At 44.2% G+C, this 16,467-nt stretch overlaps 1 protein-coding gene across 3 annotated transcripts in view; it reads left to right on the plus strand.

The window, feature by feature from the left end:
- LOC133132276 (glutamate receptor 4) overlaps positions 1-16,467 on the plus strand; it is a 78,587-nt gene that overhangs the window by 47,683 nt on the left and 14,437 nt on the right. For 2 of the 3 annotated variants that reach the window (XM_061247614.1, XM_061247615.1), the window contains exons 7-11: positions 2,512-2,679; positions 4,055-4,159; positions 5,166-5,276; positions 9,914-10,120; positions 11,920-12,293. In XM_061247614.1, the coding sequence (XP_061103598.1) occupies positions 2,512-2,679; positions 4,055-4,159; positions 5,166-5,276; positions 9,914-10,120; positions 11,920-12,293 (965 nt within the window). Of the gene's footprint in view, positions 1-2,511; positions 2,680-4,054; positions 4,160-5,165; positions 5,277-5,843; positions 7,232-9,913; positions 10,121-11,919; positions 12,294-16,467 lie in introns of those variants that run through there. The other variant, XM_061247613.1, reaches the window with a different exon arrangement.

Genomic DNA, 16,467 nt, shown 5'->3' on the forward strand with positions numbered 1-16,467 from the left:
CTCACGACACCCCTGAGCCTGGACTTGGTCGCGCTACGTGCGAAGGGAGGGGGGAACATTAATCCCCATTTCATTATGGACACTTTCGTTCCGCCGCATACTCAGCGTGTTGATTCTTATCTGTGGCGACTCACGACGCGCAGCGGGCGATGAATGCGGCAGTATACACTTTCACACTGCTCACCGCCGGGACGGCGTTACCGGCCTGGCCGTGTCGCCGGCTGGCCGTGCCTTGCACTTACGTGATTGCCCCGCATCCGGTAAACACGAGGGCTTGTGAATGTCACTTTCGATTGCCTTGCTGTGTGTTGTGGAGCGGTGTGAGAGATTTCCTTGGTTCTGCATTATTATCTCCCGTTCCGCTCCGGTCTCCAGCCGCGCCGTACCGTCCGCTGCAGTTCACACAGCGCCTTTATCAACGCAAGCGAGTGCGGAGGCGGCCATTTTGTCAAAAGTAGTGCACCGAAAAGGAAATAATGGTGGGGATGTGCAATGTCCTTAAGCCGTTGGTCTCTTGTTTGCACTCTGGCAGTCAGTCAGGCCTGAGAGTCATCGCGCAGTGCCCTGTCGACTCCGTGGAGTGATAATCCGGTGTGTGTGCGCTCCAGTCCTGTGGCCTTTTTTCTCTCTCGCTTTCGCATCTCTCTTTTTTTCCACTCCTTTTTTTTTCCACTGCATAATATTTTTCAATTTTAATTTACGGAAACTTTAAATATATAGTCCCGTTGCCAAAGCATACAGAGCATATATAATCACAATGCAACATCATGTATTATTAAAAAAAGACTAAAGCAACTAGCACTGTGGTAAAAAAAATAAATGAATCAATCAAAAGTAGAAACACAAAAGAATGACTCATATCCAATCTTTTGAACACCCAGAGTGGCCATTGTTTTGTTTTTTTGGCTTGGCTGTTTTCCCAAGCTATGCTTGCTGACTCTATGCCTTGTCAGAATTTGTCCTTGTTTAATATCTTACTGTTGACAGGTAGTTTGCCGCAGTGTTGCTTTTCTTTTTTATTCATCTGTTTTTTGGGAAGGGGGCAGGTCTCCTCGCACTCAGGATTGCCTTGTGTTTTTGTGTCATAGTTCTGTTTTTATTGTCACATAATTTAGTTTGCTCTTACATTTTCTGCACTTTGATGATACTGTCCTGTGGTTGTTGGTGCTATGCAGTGGTTGCAGTGAATATTAGTGAATTGCAGTGAATATTAGGCTCTTATTTCTATGGAGCGCTTGGCATTCAGAGGCTTGTAGTGGTAGGAATTGGGACCACAACGATGCATGCCCCAGTGTACTTGTTAAGTAAAATCAATGATAATCTACACTGCACCATACCAACGTACTGTATGTATTAAAATATAATGTCTGAAGTCCTGGACCTGTATTATTAATTGACAGAATGCATTATTAATATAATGTACTGTACTGCATACTGTATACTGTAGATGAAATGTGAACTGGCATCTGCTTTTTCAGTTGTACTGTAGTCAGCAATATTTAAATATTGTATCCTCTGTAGTGTTATTATTATTAGGGGTCCAAGCACAAAGTGCTGGGACCTTATTGTTTCTTGTTCTGATTTTTATTTGTATTATTTTCATTTGCTAAAAATGAATAGGCAGAAAAAACTCAATTGTAGAGCTACAAAACAGGTAGGTTTGACATAGAGTATGCTGGAACTAATCCCAAAAGAAGTCATCACTGGGTGTGGCTTGTGTACCCTATATTTGATCCTCATGATAATGTACCATGTCACACAGCAAAAGGCATCTGAAACTGGTTTCATGAACATGACAATGCGTTCAATATTCTTCAGTAGCCTTCCCAGTCACCGGATCTGAATCTAATAGAACACCTTTGGGATGTGGTAGAACAGGAGATTCACAGCATGAATGTGCAGCTGACAAATCTGCAGAAATTGCGTGATGCAATCATGTCAACATAAAACAGAGTCTAAAAGGAATGTTTTCAACGTCTTGCGCAATCCATGCCACGAAAAATGGTTTTGAGAGCAAAGCGAGGCCTTACTCCCAGTATTCGTTCCTAATAAAGTGCTCAGTGAGTGTATATTGCCACCTATTTCACACATACACTGCCTATGACTGGTATTATTCTCTGACCCAACGCTCAATGTTTGCTCTAGCAGTAAGTACTCTATTCGAGTGAGATTGCCCAATATTGGAGTGCCCTCGAATGTGCCTCGTGGTTACCCAGTATCCAGTGCACGGGATGAAGTCATAACGGTGGTGTGTCTCCGCAGCATGTTTTCCTCTTACATTATTGCCATTTGACAGACGCTCTTATCCAGAGCGACGCACAGTTGATTAGACTAAGCAGGAGACAATCCTCCCCTGGAGCAATGCAGGGTTAAGGGCCTTGCTCAAGGGCCCAACGGCTGTGCGGATCTTATTGTGGCTACACCGGGATTAGAACCGCCGACCTTGCGTGTCCCAGTCGTTTACCTTAACCGCCGCGCTACAGGCCGCCTCTTCCTCGTCCTCTTCCTCAGTACACCTCGGCGCTGACCTACGACGGGGTGATGGTGATGGCCGAGGCCTTCCGAAACCTGCGCAGGCAGAAGGTGGACATCTCCCGCCGGGGCAACGCCGGGGACTGCCTGGCCAACCCGGCCGCCCCCTGGAACCAGGGCATCGACATGGAGCGCACGCTCAAACAGGTGACGCGGCGTGAGGGAGAGGGAACGATGGGAGAGAGGGAGCGATGGGAGAGAGGGAACGATGGGAGAGAGGGAGTGATGAGGGAGAGGGAGTGATGGGAGAGAGGGAGCGATGGGAGAGAGGGAGCGATGGGAGAGAGGGAACGATGGGAGAGAGGGAACGATGGGAGAGAGGGAACGATGGGAGCAGTGAGAGGAGCCCGCGATCAGATAACCGTGAAAGGGTACATTATGTGGTCACATCGCCGATGCATTAGTGGCATTATGTGATACAAAATGTACGACAGCCCGGAGACCTTTCCGATGGCAATCTTGAAGCTGTTTTTGAACTTTTTTTTTTTCATTGTTTAAACCCCCAAAGCTGAAGGTTAAATGGCTTGCGAATTGAGGTGAAGGTGGCTGAAGAGCAATTTGTGATTAGTAACTTAACTGTGTTTTCTTGAAATGTTTACATAAAGGTTGACCGAAACATTTACTTGGAACCTTTACTTGTGTCCACTTCACAATAATATTTAATTGTGAAAATGAATTTAATTACAGTTAATTCAAAGGTTATTCAATGTATATACCATATTTAGACAGGTAACATACACCTTCAACAAGAATGCTTAGAACAGTTTATTGAAGACATTTTGCTCACCGCTTCAGCATTAGCTTTGACAAAATGCATTCATTATCCAGCTAGCTGACTAGCTATGATAATCTAGCTCTAATGCATATATTCATATTCATAGTTGATTCATCACTGTATTCAGCTATTAATATTAACTGGATCACTTGAAGCTTGCTATTGGCTGAACACTCATAATTTCTTCTTTTATGTTATTAAGCAGCGAAAATAAACGTCAGCAAATCGGCAAATTCTCAGCAGAGGCAAATTTCTGGTACAGACGAGTGTTAGAGTGATGTGATTGGTATCTTGAGCATGCTGGAGAGAGAACTCTCGTCAGAGACCACAGACTTTGCCCTCAGGCCATGTACCAAGACCAAGATCCAGACAAAGACTATGTTGATGTGGCCTGTGGATGTTTAATAACAAAGAAACAAAGCAATACCAGAGTGAATACCAATTCACTCTGTGAATTGTAAACACAGTGCACTGGAATTACTAGAGCACTGATCTTTATCACTGATGGACGTATGGAGTGTACAGTGGAATGTACTGTGGAATAAGATTGGAGTATTCCTTTAACATATAGTATGTATGTAAACAGCATAATCAGAATATCACCCTAACCAGAAACAGGATCAATATTCAGAACACGCAGTGTATGTAAACATGGTCAGTGATTCAGTCTGTATTGGACAGAAAATGGTTCAAACACAGCATACAACCACAAATTTACAGCCTGTTCTTACTGCCACTGTTGTCTAGGTGCGACTCCAAGGGCTAACAGGAAATGTTCAGTTTGACCACTATGGACGCAGAGTCAACTACACGATGGATGTGTTTGAACTGAAAAACAATGGGCCTAGAAGGGTGAGTTGTCCATTGCCCCACACGTCTCTTAAACATGTAGATAGAGAGAGAGAGAAAGAGAGAGAGAGAGAGACCCACATAGCATAGCTTAGACCTCCAGCCGAAATGTTACAATTTTAGTGTGCACACGTTATGTCATCTTCGGTGGCTTATTTACATACAGCAACTGCTTCACTAAAGGGTAAATAATATGAAGCATTGAAATGTGAGTACGGTTCAGTATTAATGGTAATTTAAACAGGCCTGCCGCTTATGGTTGATTGGGGGTGAATATATTCCACCTGTGTCAGGTCTCAGGACAGAGTACAGACAGTACAGACCTCTCCAGTCCTCACCGTCTCTGTAGGCTCACACCGCTCCACACATACACAGTGCTGGCGCTGCGTGTGATGCTGCGTGTTTACTAAAAGCCGAGTCGCATTTGTGGAAATGAATGCTGATCCCAGGGCAGGGCTTTCAAAATGGCACTCGCTCTGATTGGCCTGTCACGGTTAGATTTGTGCCGATTGGTCAGACCTCTCTGTGGCAATGTGAATGACGGCTAGGCCATTGCGAATACATACAGCCTACGCCCAGTCTGTCCTCGGTCCCACACAGGCGTAAATGAATACATATTACATGTAATATAACATACAATAATATGCCATACTAAAACCCAAGGAGAAAAGTGATGAAGAGGGAGATCAAGAGGGAGGGAGCCTCCATCGATCAGCGAGCAGAGTAATCTTGACTCACTGCCATACCTCCCAGCGCTCCATGGGGTCCCGCCAGGACAGGAAGCCATTTTGTTCCTTGAGGAGATCAATCACAGCATGCCCTGCAGATTACAAACCACTGTAGACATCACTGTGCCCCTTGCCTCATCTCAGGCTCCAGTCGGCTGTCACTGCCCCATGACACACACACACACACACACACACACACACCCTTAAGTCTCTTGTCTGCCTTAATTATTTTCAGCTTCTTTCTAGAGCGAACTTCTAATTGTGTTATGTCTCATCGCCAGATTGGTTACTGGAACGATGCAGATAAGCTGGTCCTGATTCAGAATGAAGTTCTGCTTCCCAATGAAACGTCGGGCATGGAGAACCGAACAGTCGTTGTCACCACAATAATGGTAAGCCACCAGCAAACTCTCTTGTCCTGTAGGTTTTTTACGGGCTCTGGTGATGATGTGACTGACATTAGCTCGCTTGGCAGTGTGAAGCCCACGTTCACACACTCTACCTGCATTTATTTGCTCATCCGTGACAGATTACGCGCTCATGAGTCACAGATCAGGTGTCTCCAAATGAAAGGTGTCGCAACCCAGGTGCTGGTTCATTTGCTGAGGGCGTTATGTCACACTTGTCAGTCTGATAAGAAAGGCATGGTCTACACGGCATTTCAGTGCATTTCACAGCTTAACTCACCGGGCAAATCACACGGGGGGGGGGAAGGGGGAGCGGTTACATTTTGTCATTTTATTCAGCTTTGTTTTTGTGTTTGTTTTGTTGTTTTTTTCTCTATTTTGGATTGTCTTGTTCCTGTCGTAGAAAATGATAATGAAATAATAGAGGGAGGAGGAGTGTGTGTTGCATGGTATGGAGAGAAATGTCCCAGTTTCCCTTTTCTTTGAGTGGAAAGATTTTTTTTAAAAAGGCGCTTGGAGAGTCACACTTCAGTGGAATCCTCCTCTTTTCAGCCCCTGGTGAAGAACAACCCCTTTTTCAGAAACTGATGCAGAAACGGACAGAGCCTCCGATCAGGAGGTTTATCAGTGTGTTTCCGCACGCGTGCAGCCAGTGGCACAGAGAGCTGCTGGGATGGACTGAGCCAGTGACGGCGCCTCCTTCAGGCCGCTGAGGGGACTGACTGCATCTGTGCTGTGTGCGCGCTGGCAGTTCCCACACCCACACGGGTGACCGACCTCTCGATATGAAGCTTCTGCAACAGGACATTTTTTTCCCCCCACTGTTCTACCGTTTCTTCATTCCATTCTATCAGCCGAGTGTTGGGAGCCTGCTGTGGATAGACTTGTTGGAGTGAGGTGTATTCTAACCGTGCATGGACTGTAGACTTCAGCATGTCCAACTGCAGTGGCCGCAAAGATCTTTGCTAACTGCACAAATTCATTCATCAGAGTTCATCATTCAAACTGTCAATAAATAATGCTAGACATTTAAGTCCATTGGTGATAAGACCCAGTGTTTCAGCTGGATGGAGCCAGATGCTCGGTAGCATTAAATCTGAACAAGCCTCTGAAATATGTTTCTGCATTTAAAAATCTAATATTAGCTGAGTGTACTTATGGGTACTTGGCTTTGGTTTTTACCTAATAGCACACTAAAATATGGTGCCAAATTCATGATTTATCCCTCACCTCTTTTACCTGATTGCATCAGCATAAGAACAAGTTTTTTTATTTTTTTATTTATGATATATAGTCTTGATTTATGAAATGTTGCTCTTCTTAAGTCGTTGCCTAGCTTGTCATGTTTTTCAGCTATATATGTTACCTGGGATATAAGCTTTGAAAAATACATAAAATTGTGTGTGAGCTTTTTGTTTTGCAAAAGTAAATGCCCTGTTTTTGTTCATTGTCATGTTTTGGGTTAGTGCCGAATAACTGAATCACCCACGGGCAACTCTTGCTTTCTGTAATATCAGTTCTATTTAATATGTGTTCAGTGCCAACCAATGCTGTGTACATTGTGATCTGATCTCCAGTTAAATTAAAAGTTTCCAAAGTTTTGATGAGGGTCTGCCAGTAACTGTAGGTTCCAGGTTATAGAATATGAAATATATCATTAGTCCATAAGATAAATGCATTTACAATTAAACATAAATCATCACTGAACATCTAGTGCACACACTAAATTATGTGCTAAAATGTCTCTTTCTTTCTCTCTGGTGTATTTTGTAATGAACGGAACTGGGCTTGTGCCCTAAAGGTTGCAAGCTTGATTCCCAAGCAGTATCATTGTGCCCTTCAGGCAGGTGCTTAACCTACATTGTTTCAGTTTATACCCAGCTGTATAAATGGGTCCAATGTCAAAAATTAGGGTTAGGGTTAGGATAAGGATATGAATAGTATAAGATAAGAATAATAATTACAAATCTTGATAAAATGTCAGAGACCACTTTTATTTTAGTTCAGCTTTAGTTTTAATATTGTTGTCTAGAACTTATTTTCGTTTCATTCCCATTCTGATTGGAGTTGTGAATGACAAGCTTGTTATTTAATTGTGTTACATACTGACTGTGATCCAGGGTGTGCTGATGAAACACTAGAAGCATGGTTTTATGGCAACCAGGTCAGCTATTTCCAAGGTATAACATTTCATGTGAGGATTCAATGTTATATTTTGTCCAAAAGTGGTGCACCATTCCATACCAAGGATTTATAGAGGTGATCACTGATATGGACTGAAAAATGAAAAAAATTCCTTTGGCAGTGAAATGTCGAACAGACTAATCCTCAGTTAGACTCAATATTGACAGTTTAGTTTCGTTTATTGAAACAGGGAGGACAGTACACAACATATTGCATCTTTGTCAATTCCTGTTCATCCTCCAACCTGTTTCACTAAACTATATCCTACATTATGACATTTTACATGGTAACATTGTATAAATGTTAAAATATATAAAAATATAAAAATTTATATGGAAAAACTAAACATTTTTTTGTGGGAAATCAGAAGTTGGTAAAGTCCAGTTGATTATAATATTTATATTTTAATTTTTTTTTTTTTTTTACTTGGCATAAAGTAAGTAGTCTTGCATTTTTACTACACTGTCTCGAAATGGCTGGCGGGTAGAGTGTACTTTTTGTAAAACATGTTTTGTGTCATGTTTTCTTTCATTGTTGCAATGTTGAATTAGTCATTATTACTGTGGTAATATGAAATGCTTTGTTTCTTCTTTATATACTCTTTCTCCCTGCAAACAAATTAACTCTGCTTATTAGAAAAATATGAATGTTTATGTGACCTTTTTAGGACCCCTGTGTTGCCATTATTCTTAAACCACAGCATTCGTAGAAATGGTGACCTGCAGCATCGTTGTGCAAACTTTGTGTTTTTGCTGCCGTCGGTGATGGATCATCATTACATTTGTGTGTGTGTGTGTGTGTGTGTGTGTGTGTGTGGTGTGTATGTGTGTGTATGAGAGAGACAGAGAGAGAGAGAGAGAGAGAGAGAGAGAGGTAGACGTCAGGTGTCACTCTGAATTCCCTGCTGAGTTTTTGAATCTTTATGCCTGGAAGCGACTGATTTAATAATTGTTGTAGCGATGCCGTGTTGTGGAACCCTGCTCAGCTGTCTCTCCCAGGCCAACTGATGCATCTGACAGCTCAGCCTGCAGTTTGTACAAAGGGGAGAGAGACGTGAAACCGCACTGCTGCAAAGCTACTTTACACACACACGGCGTTAACCAATTTCCCCCAAAAGGAACAGTGCTTACATTAATCTGTTGCCTTGCTGGGTAATTAAGAAAAATGCATTTTAAACCGCACAGCGGAGTTAATCCTGCATTCGCTTTTGGCAGATGCTGTGAAATGACTTTGCGAATATAACTTGGCTTTTGCTATCACTGCTCAGCAGAATGAACAGACCGTAATTACTGTCTCTCCCCTTATGCCTTTATCTGTCCCACAAATATTGAAAACATGACTATACATTTTTGCAATGCCTTTTCGTGGAAGAGCTTATTCTCTATATACATGGGATGTTCACTCTGCAAAGCTGAAATGGAATGGGCAAAGAGGGGTGGTTTTTTTAATGTATTTCATTGATTATAATCTGAACAATTGTTTTTACGGTGAATGAAAGTGTATGTACAATCGACAAGCAAAAAAAAAAGCACATTTCTTACAATCTCTTCAAGTATTCAAAATGTAAGATTTCATTGAATTTGTTTTCGGGTGGTTGTCAAGGACAACATGCTACAAGAGCAAAAACCAATGGCATGTTTTACCTATAATTCTACATCACTGTTTGAGTCTGAGCATGAATTATTTATGGCAGCATTTACAGTAAAACACGTTCAGGCAGGATCCCATGCTGTTGTATACTTAGTTAAGCGTATGCTTGTGTCAGCAGTATCAGTACGGTGTGTGTGACGTTTGTTCTCTTGACAAACTTGGTTTAGCTTTAAAATATTGCCTTACGATTCTGAATGAGGACTCTTATCTGAACGGAATATTTAATGCCGTCCTCAAATCAAATCCAATTTTAGGGCCAGATCATCCTATCTGAAGACTTTATCAGAGGAGATGGATGGACAGCAGGTCCTGGCACGGATCTTTTTAACCCCACTCATAATCGATTCTGGATTTAATCTATTTCAGACACAGATCGGCTCCCCTCCACACACATTGGAATCTAAAGTGTAACTGGATGGGCTGAAGTGTATAAAATATTTATGTGTGTCCGCAGATGGGCTACACTTAGCCAGGACCTTGATGTTCAGTTTAAGAGTTTTCTCACTGAATTATCTCCTGGTTCATGTGGGAAACATTTGGGGCCCGTTTCAGACAAAGATTAAGCCTCGTCCCCGACTAAATTCAATTTTGAATGGCAATTATATTAAAACTCAATATAGTTCAGGACTAATCTGTGTCTGTGAAACCTGCCCTTGGTTTCTTTAACCTCATAAGTTCTATGTCTGTATGTTATCTCCTGTGCTGTCTTGGGCTGCCTTGGTCCACTGTTAGCTATGAGCCGTTGAAAGGCCAGTTTGATCTCCCTTGGCATCGTGTGGTTGTTGCAGGAGGGTCCGTACGTGATGCTGAAGAAGAACTGGGAGATGTTTGAGGGGAATGACCAGTATGAGGGTTACTGTGTAGACCTGGCCTCTGAGATCGCCAAGCACATCGGCATCAAGTACAAGATCTCCATCGTGCCTGACGGCAAGTACGGAGCAAGGGACCCGGAGACCAAGATCTGGAATGGGATGGTTGGCGAGCTGGTGTATGGGGTAAGAGATGGTCAAGGGTGCTGGGACAGATGGTTAAGGGATGGCCAAGAGTACAGGTTTACAGTATAAGTATGAGTACTAGTGAACAGGGGTGAGGGGTGGTGAGGGAGTTGCCTTATCTGGAGATGGTTAAAGGGTGCTCAGGGGTACTGGTGTAGAGAGATTAGGGGTGGTCAGGGGTACTGGTGTAGAGAGATTAGGGGTGATCAGGGGTACTGGTGTAGAGAAATTAGGGGTGGACAGGGGTACTGGTGTAGAGAGATTAGGGGTGATCAGGGGTACTGGTGTAGAGAGATTAGGGGTGGTCAGGGGTACTGGTGTAGAGAAATTAGGGGTGGACAGGGGTACTGGTGTAGAGAGATTAGGGGTGATCAGGGGTACTGGTGTAGAGCGATTAGGGGTGGTCAGGGGTACTGGTGTAGAGAGATTAGGGGTGATCAGGGGTACTGGTGTAGAGCGATTAGGGGTGGTCAGGGGTACTGGTGTAGAGGGATTAGGGGTGGTCAGGGGTACTGGTGTAGAGAGATTAGGGGTGGTCAGGGGTACTTGTGTAGAGAGATTAGGGGTGATCAGGGGTACTGGTGTAGAGCGATTAGGGGTGGTCAGGGGTACTGGTGTAGAGCGATTAGGGGTGGTCAGGGGTACTGGTGTAGAGAGATTAGGGGTGGTCAGGGGTACTGGTGTAGAGAGATTAGGGGTGATCAGGGGTACTGGTGTAGAGAGATTAGGGGTGATCAGGGGTACTGGTGTAGAGCGATTAGGGGTGGTCAGGGGTACTGTTGTAGAGAGATTGGGGTGATCAGGGGTACTGGTGTAGAGAGATTAGGGGTGGTCAGGGGTACTGGTGTAGAGAGATTAGGGGTGGTCAGGGGAACTGGTGTAGAGAGATTAGGGGTGATCAGGGGTATTGGTGTACAGAGATTAGGGGTGATCAGGGGTACTGGTGTACAGATTAGGGGTGGTCAGGGGTACTGGCATAGAGGTTGGGGGTGGTCAGGGATACTAGTGTAGAGAGATTAGGGGTGATCGGGGGTACTGGGTAGTGCAATAAGAGATTTCCAGGGGAAGGTTAGCAAGGTATAGGTGCTGAAAGAGAGCAGAGGGCGGTGGGTGTGGGAGTGTTGCGGTTTGGTGTGAATATTGGTTCTCTGGGCACATCAATCATACACCTTATTTCAAAGCTTGTCTTGCCGTTCTTATAGCCTGTGGCTCAACAGTCCCTGTCAGCACATTACTGCTCTCCGCCTTTCTTTTTCCCAATCCACTATGTGACAACACTTATGAGGACACATTTCATTAAAACACCCCTTCCTACTTTCAGGCAATGTGTTTTAATGCATATTCTGCCAGGCTGTCATCTTTTAAATTTTTGCTGCGGATGGTAAACTTGCACTTCTTTTTTAAGTGTCAGTCTGCTATTATAAAAGTTTAATTTCTTTCTTGGATTAATTTTGATCTTCCAAGAGCTGAGGCCAGGAGAGAAATGTGGCTAAGTCACTAACAAGTAATCTAGTTTGTGGATTTACAGCAGAGCTATACACAAACCCAGACTTCCAATTTCCATCTTGTGCAGTAAGCACATTTCCCAGAATTTATGATTTCATTTCCACTTTAGCTGTGAATTAAGCTTTTTGGATTAAAGTGCCATGGTTTTAAATGTGAACAGGCAAGACTTGTTAAATAACAAAATGCTAAGAAGTAGACAGAATGAAAGAGCACACATGCATTATCCTCTCCTTTGTCTATTGCTGAACCGAGCAGACCGAAACCTAACACACAACCTTCTTCAACCCTCGCAGAAAGCAGAGATTGCCGTGGCTCCCCTGACCATCACGCTGGTGCGGGAGGAGGTCATCGACTTCTCCAAGCCCTTCATGAGCCTGGGCATCTCCATCATGATCAAGAAGCCCCAGAAATCCAAGCCGGGCGTCTTCTCCTTCCTGGACCCGCTGGCCTACGAGATCTGGATGTGCATCGTGTTCGCCTACATCGGCGTAAGCGTGGTGCTGTTCCTGGTCAGCCGCTTCAGCCCGTACGAGTGGCACACCGAGGAGCCGGAGGAGGGCACGGACGGCGAGCCCAGCGACCAGCCGCCCAACGAGTTTGGCATTTTCAATAGCCTCTGGTTCTCCCTGGGGGCCTTCATGCAGCAAGGGTGTGATATCTCCCCAAGGTCAGTCTTCTGTTGTGTGGCCCAACGCAGAGTCTATGGTGCACATTGCCCCTGAAATAATGAAAGAAATGCAGGCCATGCAGTTTACATGCAGTTCACTACCTAACTCCCAGTCCTTATGTACTGTTTGGTGTGTACTGTCTATATGCCATGTACTAACATGGAATTTTTACGCACCTTGTAGACATACATTATGTAATTCATATGAACATTTTAATGTAATGTTATTTAATATGCATGAGATTCGGTGCTAGCAGGTCTTTATGGAGGGCTACGGTCTCATCTTGCTTCGTACTGCACTTTTCGTTCAGAGATTTTAGTTTGAAATGCACCGAGAGGGGACAGTCAAGCATGCTTTTAGAGCACCGTAGCTCCACTGCCTTAGCGTTTTATTTATTGACGATCTAATTTGCACATTTACTGAATAATTAATGATCATCAAGGTCATCACTGCAGGGAGACAGAAAGAAATTGCCAGGGAGCCTCAGAATTTTAAACTGACATTGAGCTGTGCTCTGGAAAGAGCATTCTGGGAGACGTAGATCTGAAAATCAGTCAAGGGCATAGAGTTCCTGTTTTAGCGATGTGTGTCTGTTGATTGCTCATGTCATGGAGGCCCTCTCATGCACTGTGGGTGATGTTCATGGTAAGCTTTCGCAGATCTGTTCCCGTGCTTCTCCATGCATCCGAACACCGTGACACTTTCCTCCTCAATCTCATGCCATGACCGTATTCCGCTGTGGTTCTGAAAAGCCGTCTGTAGTAGTCATGTGTCCTGCTGATGAGCCTCTTTTGTGGGGTGTGGCTGAGGGGTGTGGTTTGAGGGGTGAGGGGGTCAAAAGGGGCCATTGTACCCATCACAAAGGAGCTGTTTGTGTGCATTCACACCTATCCCACAATCCAACACTGCAAAAAAAAATATCACTTTGTCCTGCCAGATGCTATCTCATTCGTCTGCAGTCTTTGATGGCTTCCGTTTCATCACTTCCTGCCAAACCAGGTCTGGGGCTCTCTGTTATACAGTGCTTCATCCTTTTGCAGTAGCAGCATGCATTTCCTGTTAGAACTCTAACATCTTTCAGTTAACCGAGGAAAAAAAAAGCGACTGTATTTTTCAGCCCTCCCAGATAAGTGGTCACTCAAATGGCAGGACAAGGAGAACAAAGGAACAAAAAAAACAGAGACGCACAAGGACTCGAAGGTACTTAGAGCACAATCAAAATAATAGTGCCACCCATTTATGTTCTATAGCTCCTCCACAAGGGGCTATAGTGGAGCTATGATTTTGATTAAATCCAGTTAAACATTTCCATTTAGGTTTCACGTGTACAGAGCCTCATTTGTATATGCGTGTATAAAGATGATAAGGACCCACTCAGCACGCAACTTTCAATAAGTGATCCTTAGGTGGTTCTTCCAGTGTTGTATGAAAATGTTGTGTGCTGACTGGGAACAACACACCCTCATCCCCTGTGAAAGACATTCACTCTGTCTCCCGGGGCTTTGTCAGTCTTCCACGGCCCCGAGGTCTGTTTCTTTGCTTTTATTCTATGGGGGAGGAGCTCACCCAGGTAGCACCATTTGAAACTGAAACACAACAGCAGTGTTCTAGCGCTCAAGAGATGCCCAGCCCTAGTCTACAACCCTGCTGCCACGCCCCGGTCCTGGGGGGAGGGGGTGGGGGTAACTGTCCAATCAGAATTCTCAGACCTGGGAGGAGTGGTTTTAATGATTCAGCCAAGATTATTTGAATGGGAGGGGTTCTGTTCATGCCAAGTGAAAGGCCTTCTGGGGGATCACTCTTCTTAGGTGTCTGTTTTTGATCCCCTGTCTGCAGATTATCACTTATTCATCTGTAAAAAAAAAAGAAAAAAAATTGCCTGTGTGTGCAGATGCCTGATGTTGCCCATCATTAATAGTTCACTCTAGAATTGCATACTCCTCTGTAGTAATTATGCATGCAAATGAAATACTTTATAAATAATTAACATTTATTGACAATAACTGTCATCGGTGTTTGCCAAAATTCAAAGACAACCTGAAGTCATCTGCAAGCCCGAAGTTTGAGGGGAGGGGCAAAACACCAAAGGCAAAGACCTTTAGGACTGGGATGAAGATTACCCTGATCACACGGGAGAACGGTACCCTGTCCAGGAGGGGTGAACGGGGAACTGTACCCTGTCCAGGAGGGATGAACAGTACTCTGATTGGGCAGGGGAACTGTACCCTGTCCAGGAGGGATGAACAGTACTCTGATTGGGCAGGGGAAATGTACCCTGTCCAGGAGGGGTGAATAGTACTCTGATTGGGCAGGGGAAGGGTACCCTCTCCAGGAGGGGTGAACAGTACTCTGATTGGGCAGGGGAAGGGTACCCTCTCCAGGAGGGGTGAACAGTACTCTGATTGGGCAGGGGAAGGAGGCCCTACCCAAGAGGGATGAAGGACAATCTGGTCAATAGTCTGAAGAGTACTTTACAGTTGTCCTGATGTACACCAGTATTCCAGGGCAGGTGCCCTGTCTCTCTCGGGTGGTCCATGATGAGTTTATATTTAGGGAACATAAGGCCATCGTGGGACAATGATGCTTGAATCCATTAATTCTAAGTAAGATTTATGAGTCGAAAAATCAAGTTTCTGTTTAATTAATTCTGTTAATCTTCCCTCAAGATCAGTCTACCCTGAAAATCCTTCCAAAATTAAATATCATAACTAAATTGTTCCAGTGGTGAATGTAAAAGTGTTGAGGACATAAGGCCATGTCTATCTTTGCTGTGTCTGTGAATACAATTAATACTGCAACAGCTAAAATCGCTGAAGTGAAGTTAATCCCTACAATTTTTTAAAAATCCATTTATTATTTTGAACGTATTTTGGAATGCCTCCCTCTGCTGACCATATTCCTGTTTTCCTATTTTCATTCACACTCACTGTTGATATTGAACTAGGCGTACGGATAAATGTAATACATTCTGGTGTTAAAAGTTTTACGTGAACTGAAGCAGTTACCGTGGGCAGCCAAACGGCTACAGTTCACTATAATACATTCTAGTGTTAAAAGGTTTTTGTGAACTGCGGCAGTGTCTGTGGCCGGCCTGTTACAGTAACCCTGTTGGTCCGAGGGGAGTGTTGAAGCCCAGTGGAGCTAGCGCAGTGGAGTGCTGAGGCAGTGACTCATTTTGGAGTCAGAATATTTATGCTAATCAACATTAATAGCTTGGAGGCTCCAGATTCCTGCCGTCCTGTGGTTGTCTCTTCTGGTCCTGTGGGAGAATGTGACTTAGAGCCGATGCCAATAAGGTAATTAATTGCACTGCATGCACACTAGGTCTCCCTGGAAAGGGAACAGAAGATAATTTGAGTGGAAGAGTCTAACTGGGGGGAAATGTCCTTGCTCTCATAGAGCGGATGAATCGGTGTATGAAAATATACATTTCTAGTTGATTCCATTTCTATCTAGGTCCTGCTCAAGGACATGCTCAGCCTTCTGGCTCACTGATTACAAGTTAGTAGTGCTTGAGGGATGTTGTGTGTGAGTGTGTGTGTGTGTGAGTGAGTGTGTGTGTGTGTGTGTGTGTGTGTGAGTGTGTGGGGGGGTGCACGTCTGCTTTTTTCTATTCCCTTTTATCACTTCTTGGTAGAGGCCCAAGATCCCAGGTTTGACCTGCTACCAACTGTAATATATCTTACAGTGGTTACACTGCTGAGTATTGTGGGTGTAAGCGCCGAGGGGCAAAAACACTGAGTGAAATCAGAGATGGCATTGTTCTCCACTGGTACGGGCAACATTCGGCAGATTAAGTGTGTTGTAGAGAGGAGTGAAGGATGTAGAAGTAGGAGTTATTAGAGACAAAGGATGAGGGTGTCTGCAGAGAACAATGACTAATGATGATCAATGTCTGGTCTAAAACACTTTTAAACAGCGATTGGCATATCGTTCTTTTGTCACACGGTTGTTGCCACGGCGTCTAGTTCTGCCATAGTTCCCCCCACACAGATTCATTTCTTCTATCAAACTGACCTTGAAATCTCCATCTGAACGACCCTCTTCCCCCACCCCATTTCGACTCAAGGGCACCATACCATTGGCTCAGCTAATGCTCTTTTGAAAATAATCCAATCTGTCCACAGTAATGCAAGCTTTGGGTTTTAAGGGCAATTCCTTTCTTGCCCTTCT

Source organism: Conger conger, chromosome 7, assembly GCF_963514075.1.
Source record: "Conger conger chromosome 7, fConCon1.1, whole genome shotgun sequence".
In the NCBI taxonomy this organism is placed as follows: Eukaryota; Metazoa; Chordata; class Actinopteri; order Anguilliformes; family Congridae; genus Conger; species Conger conger.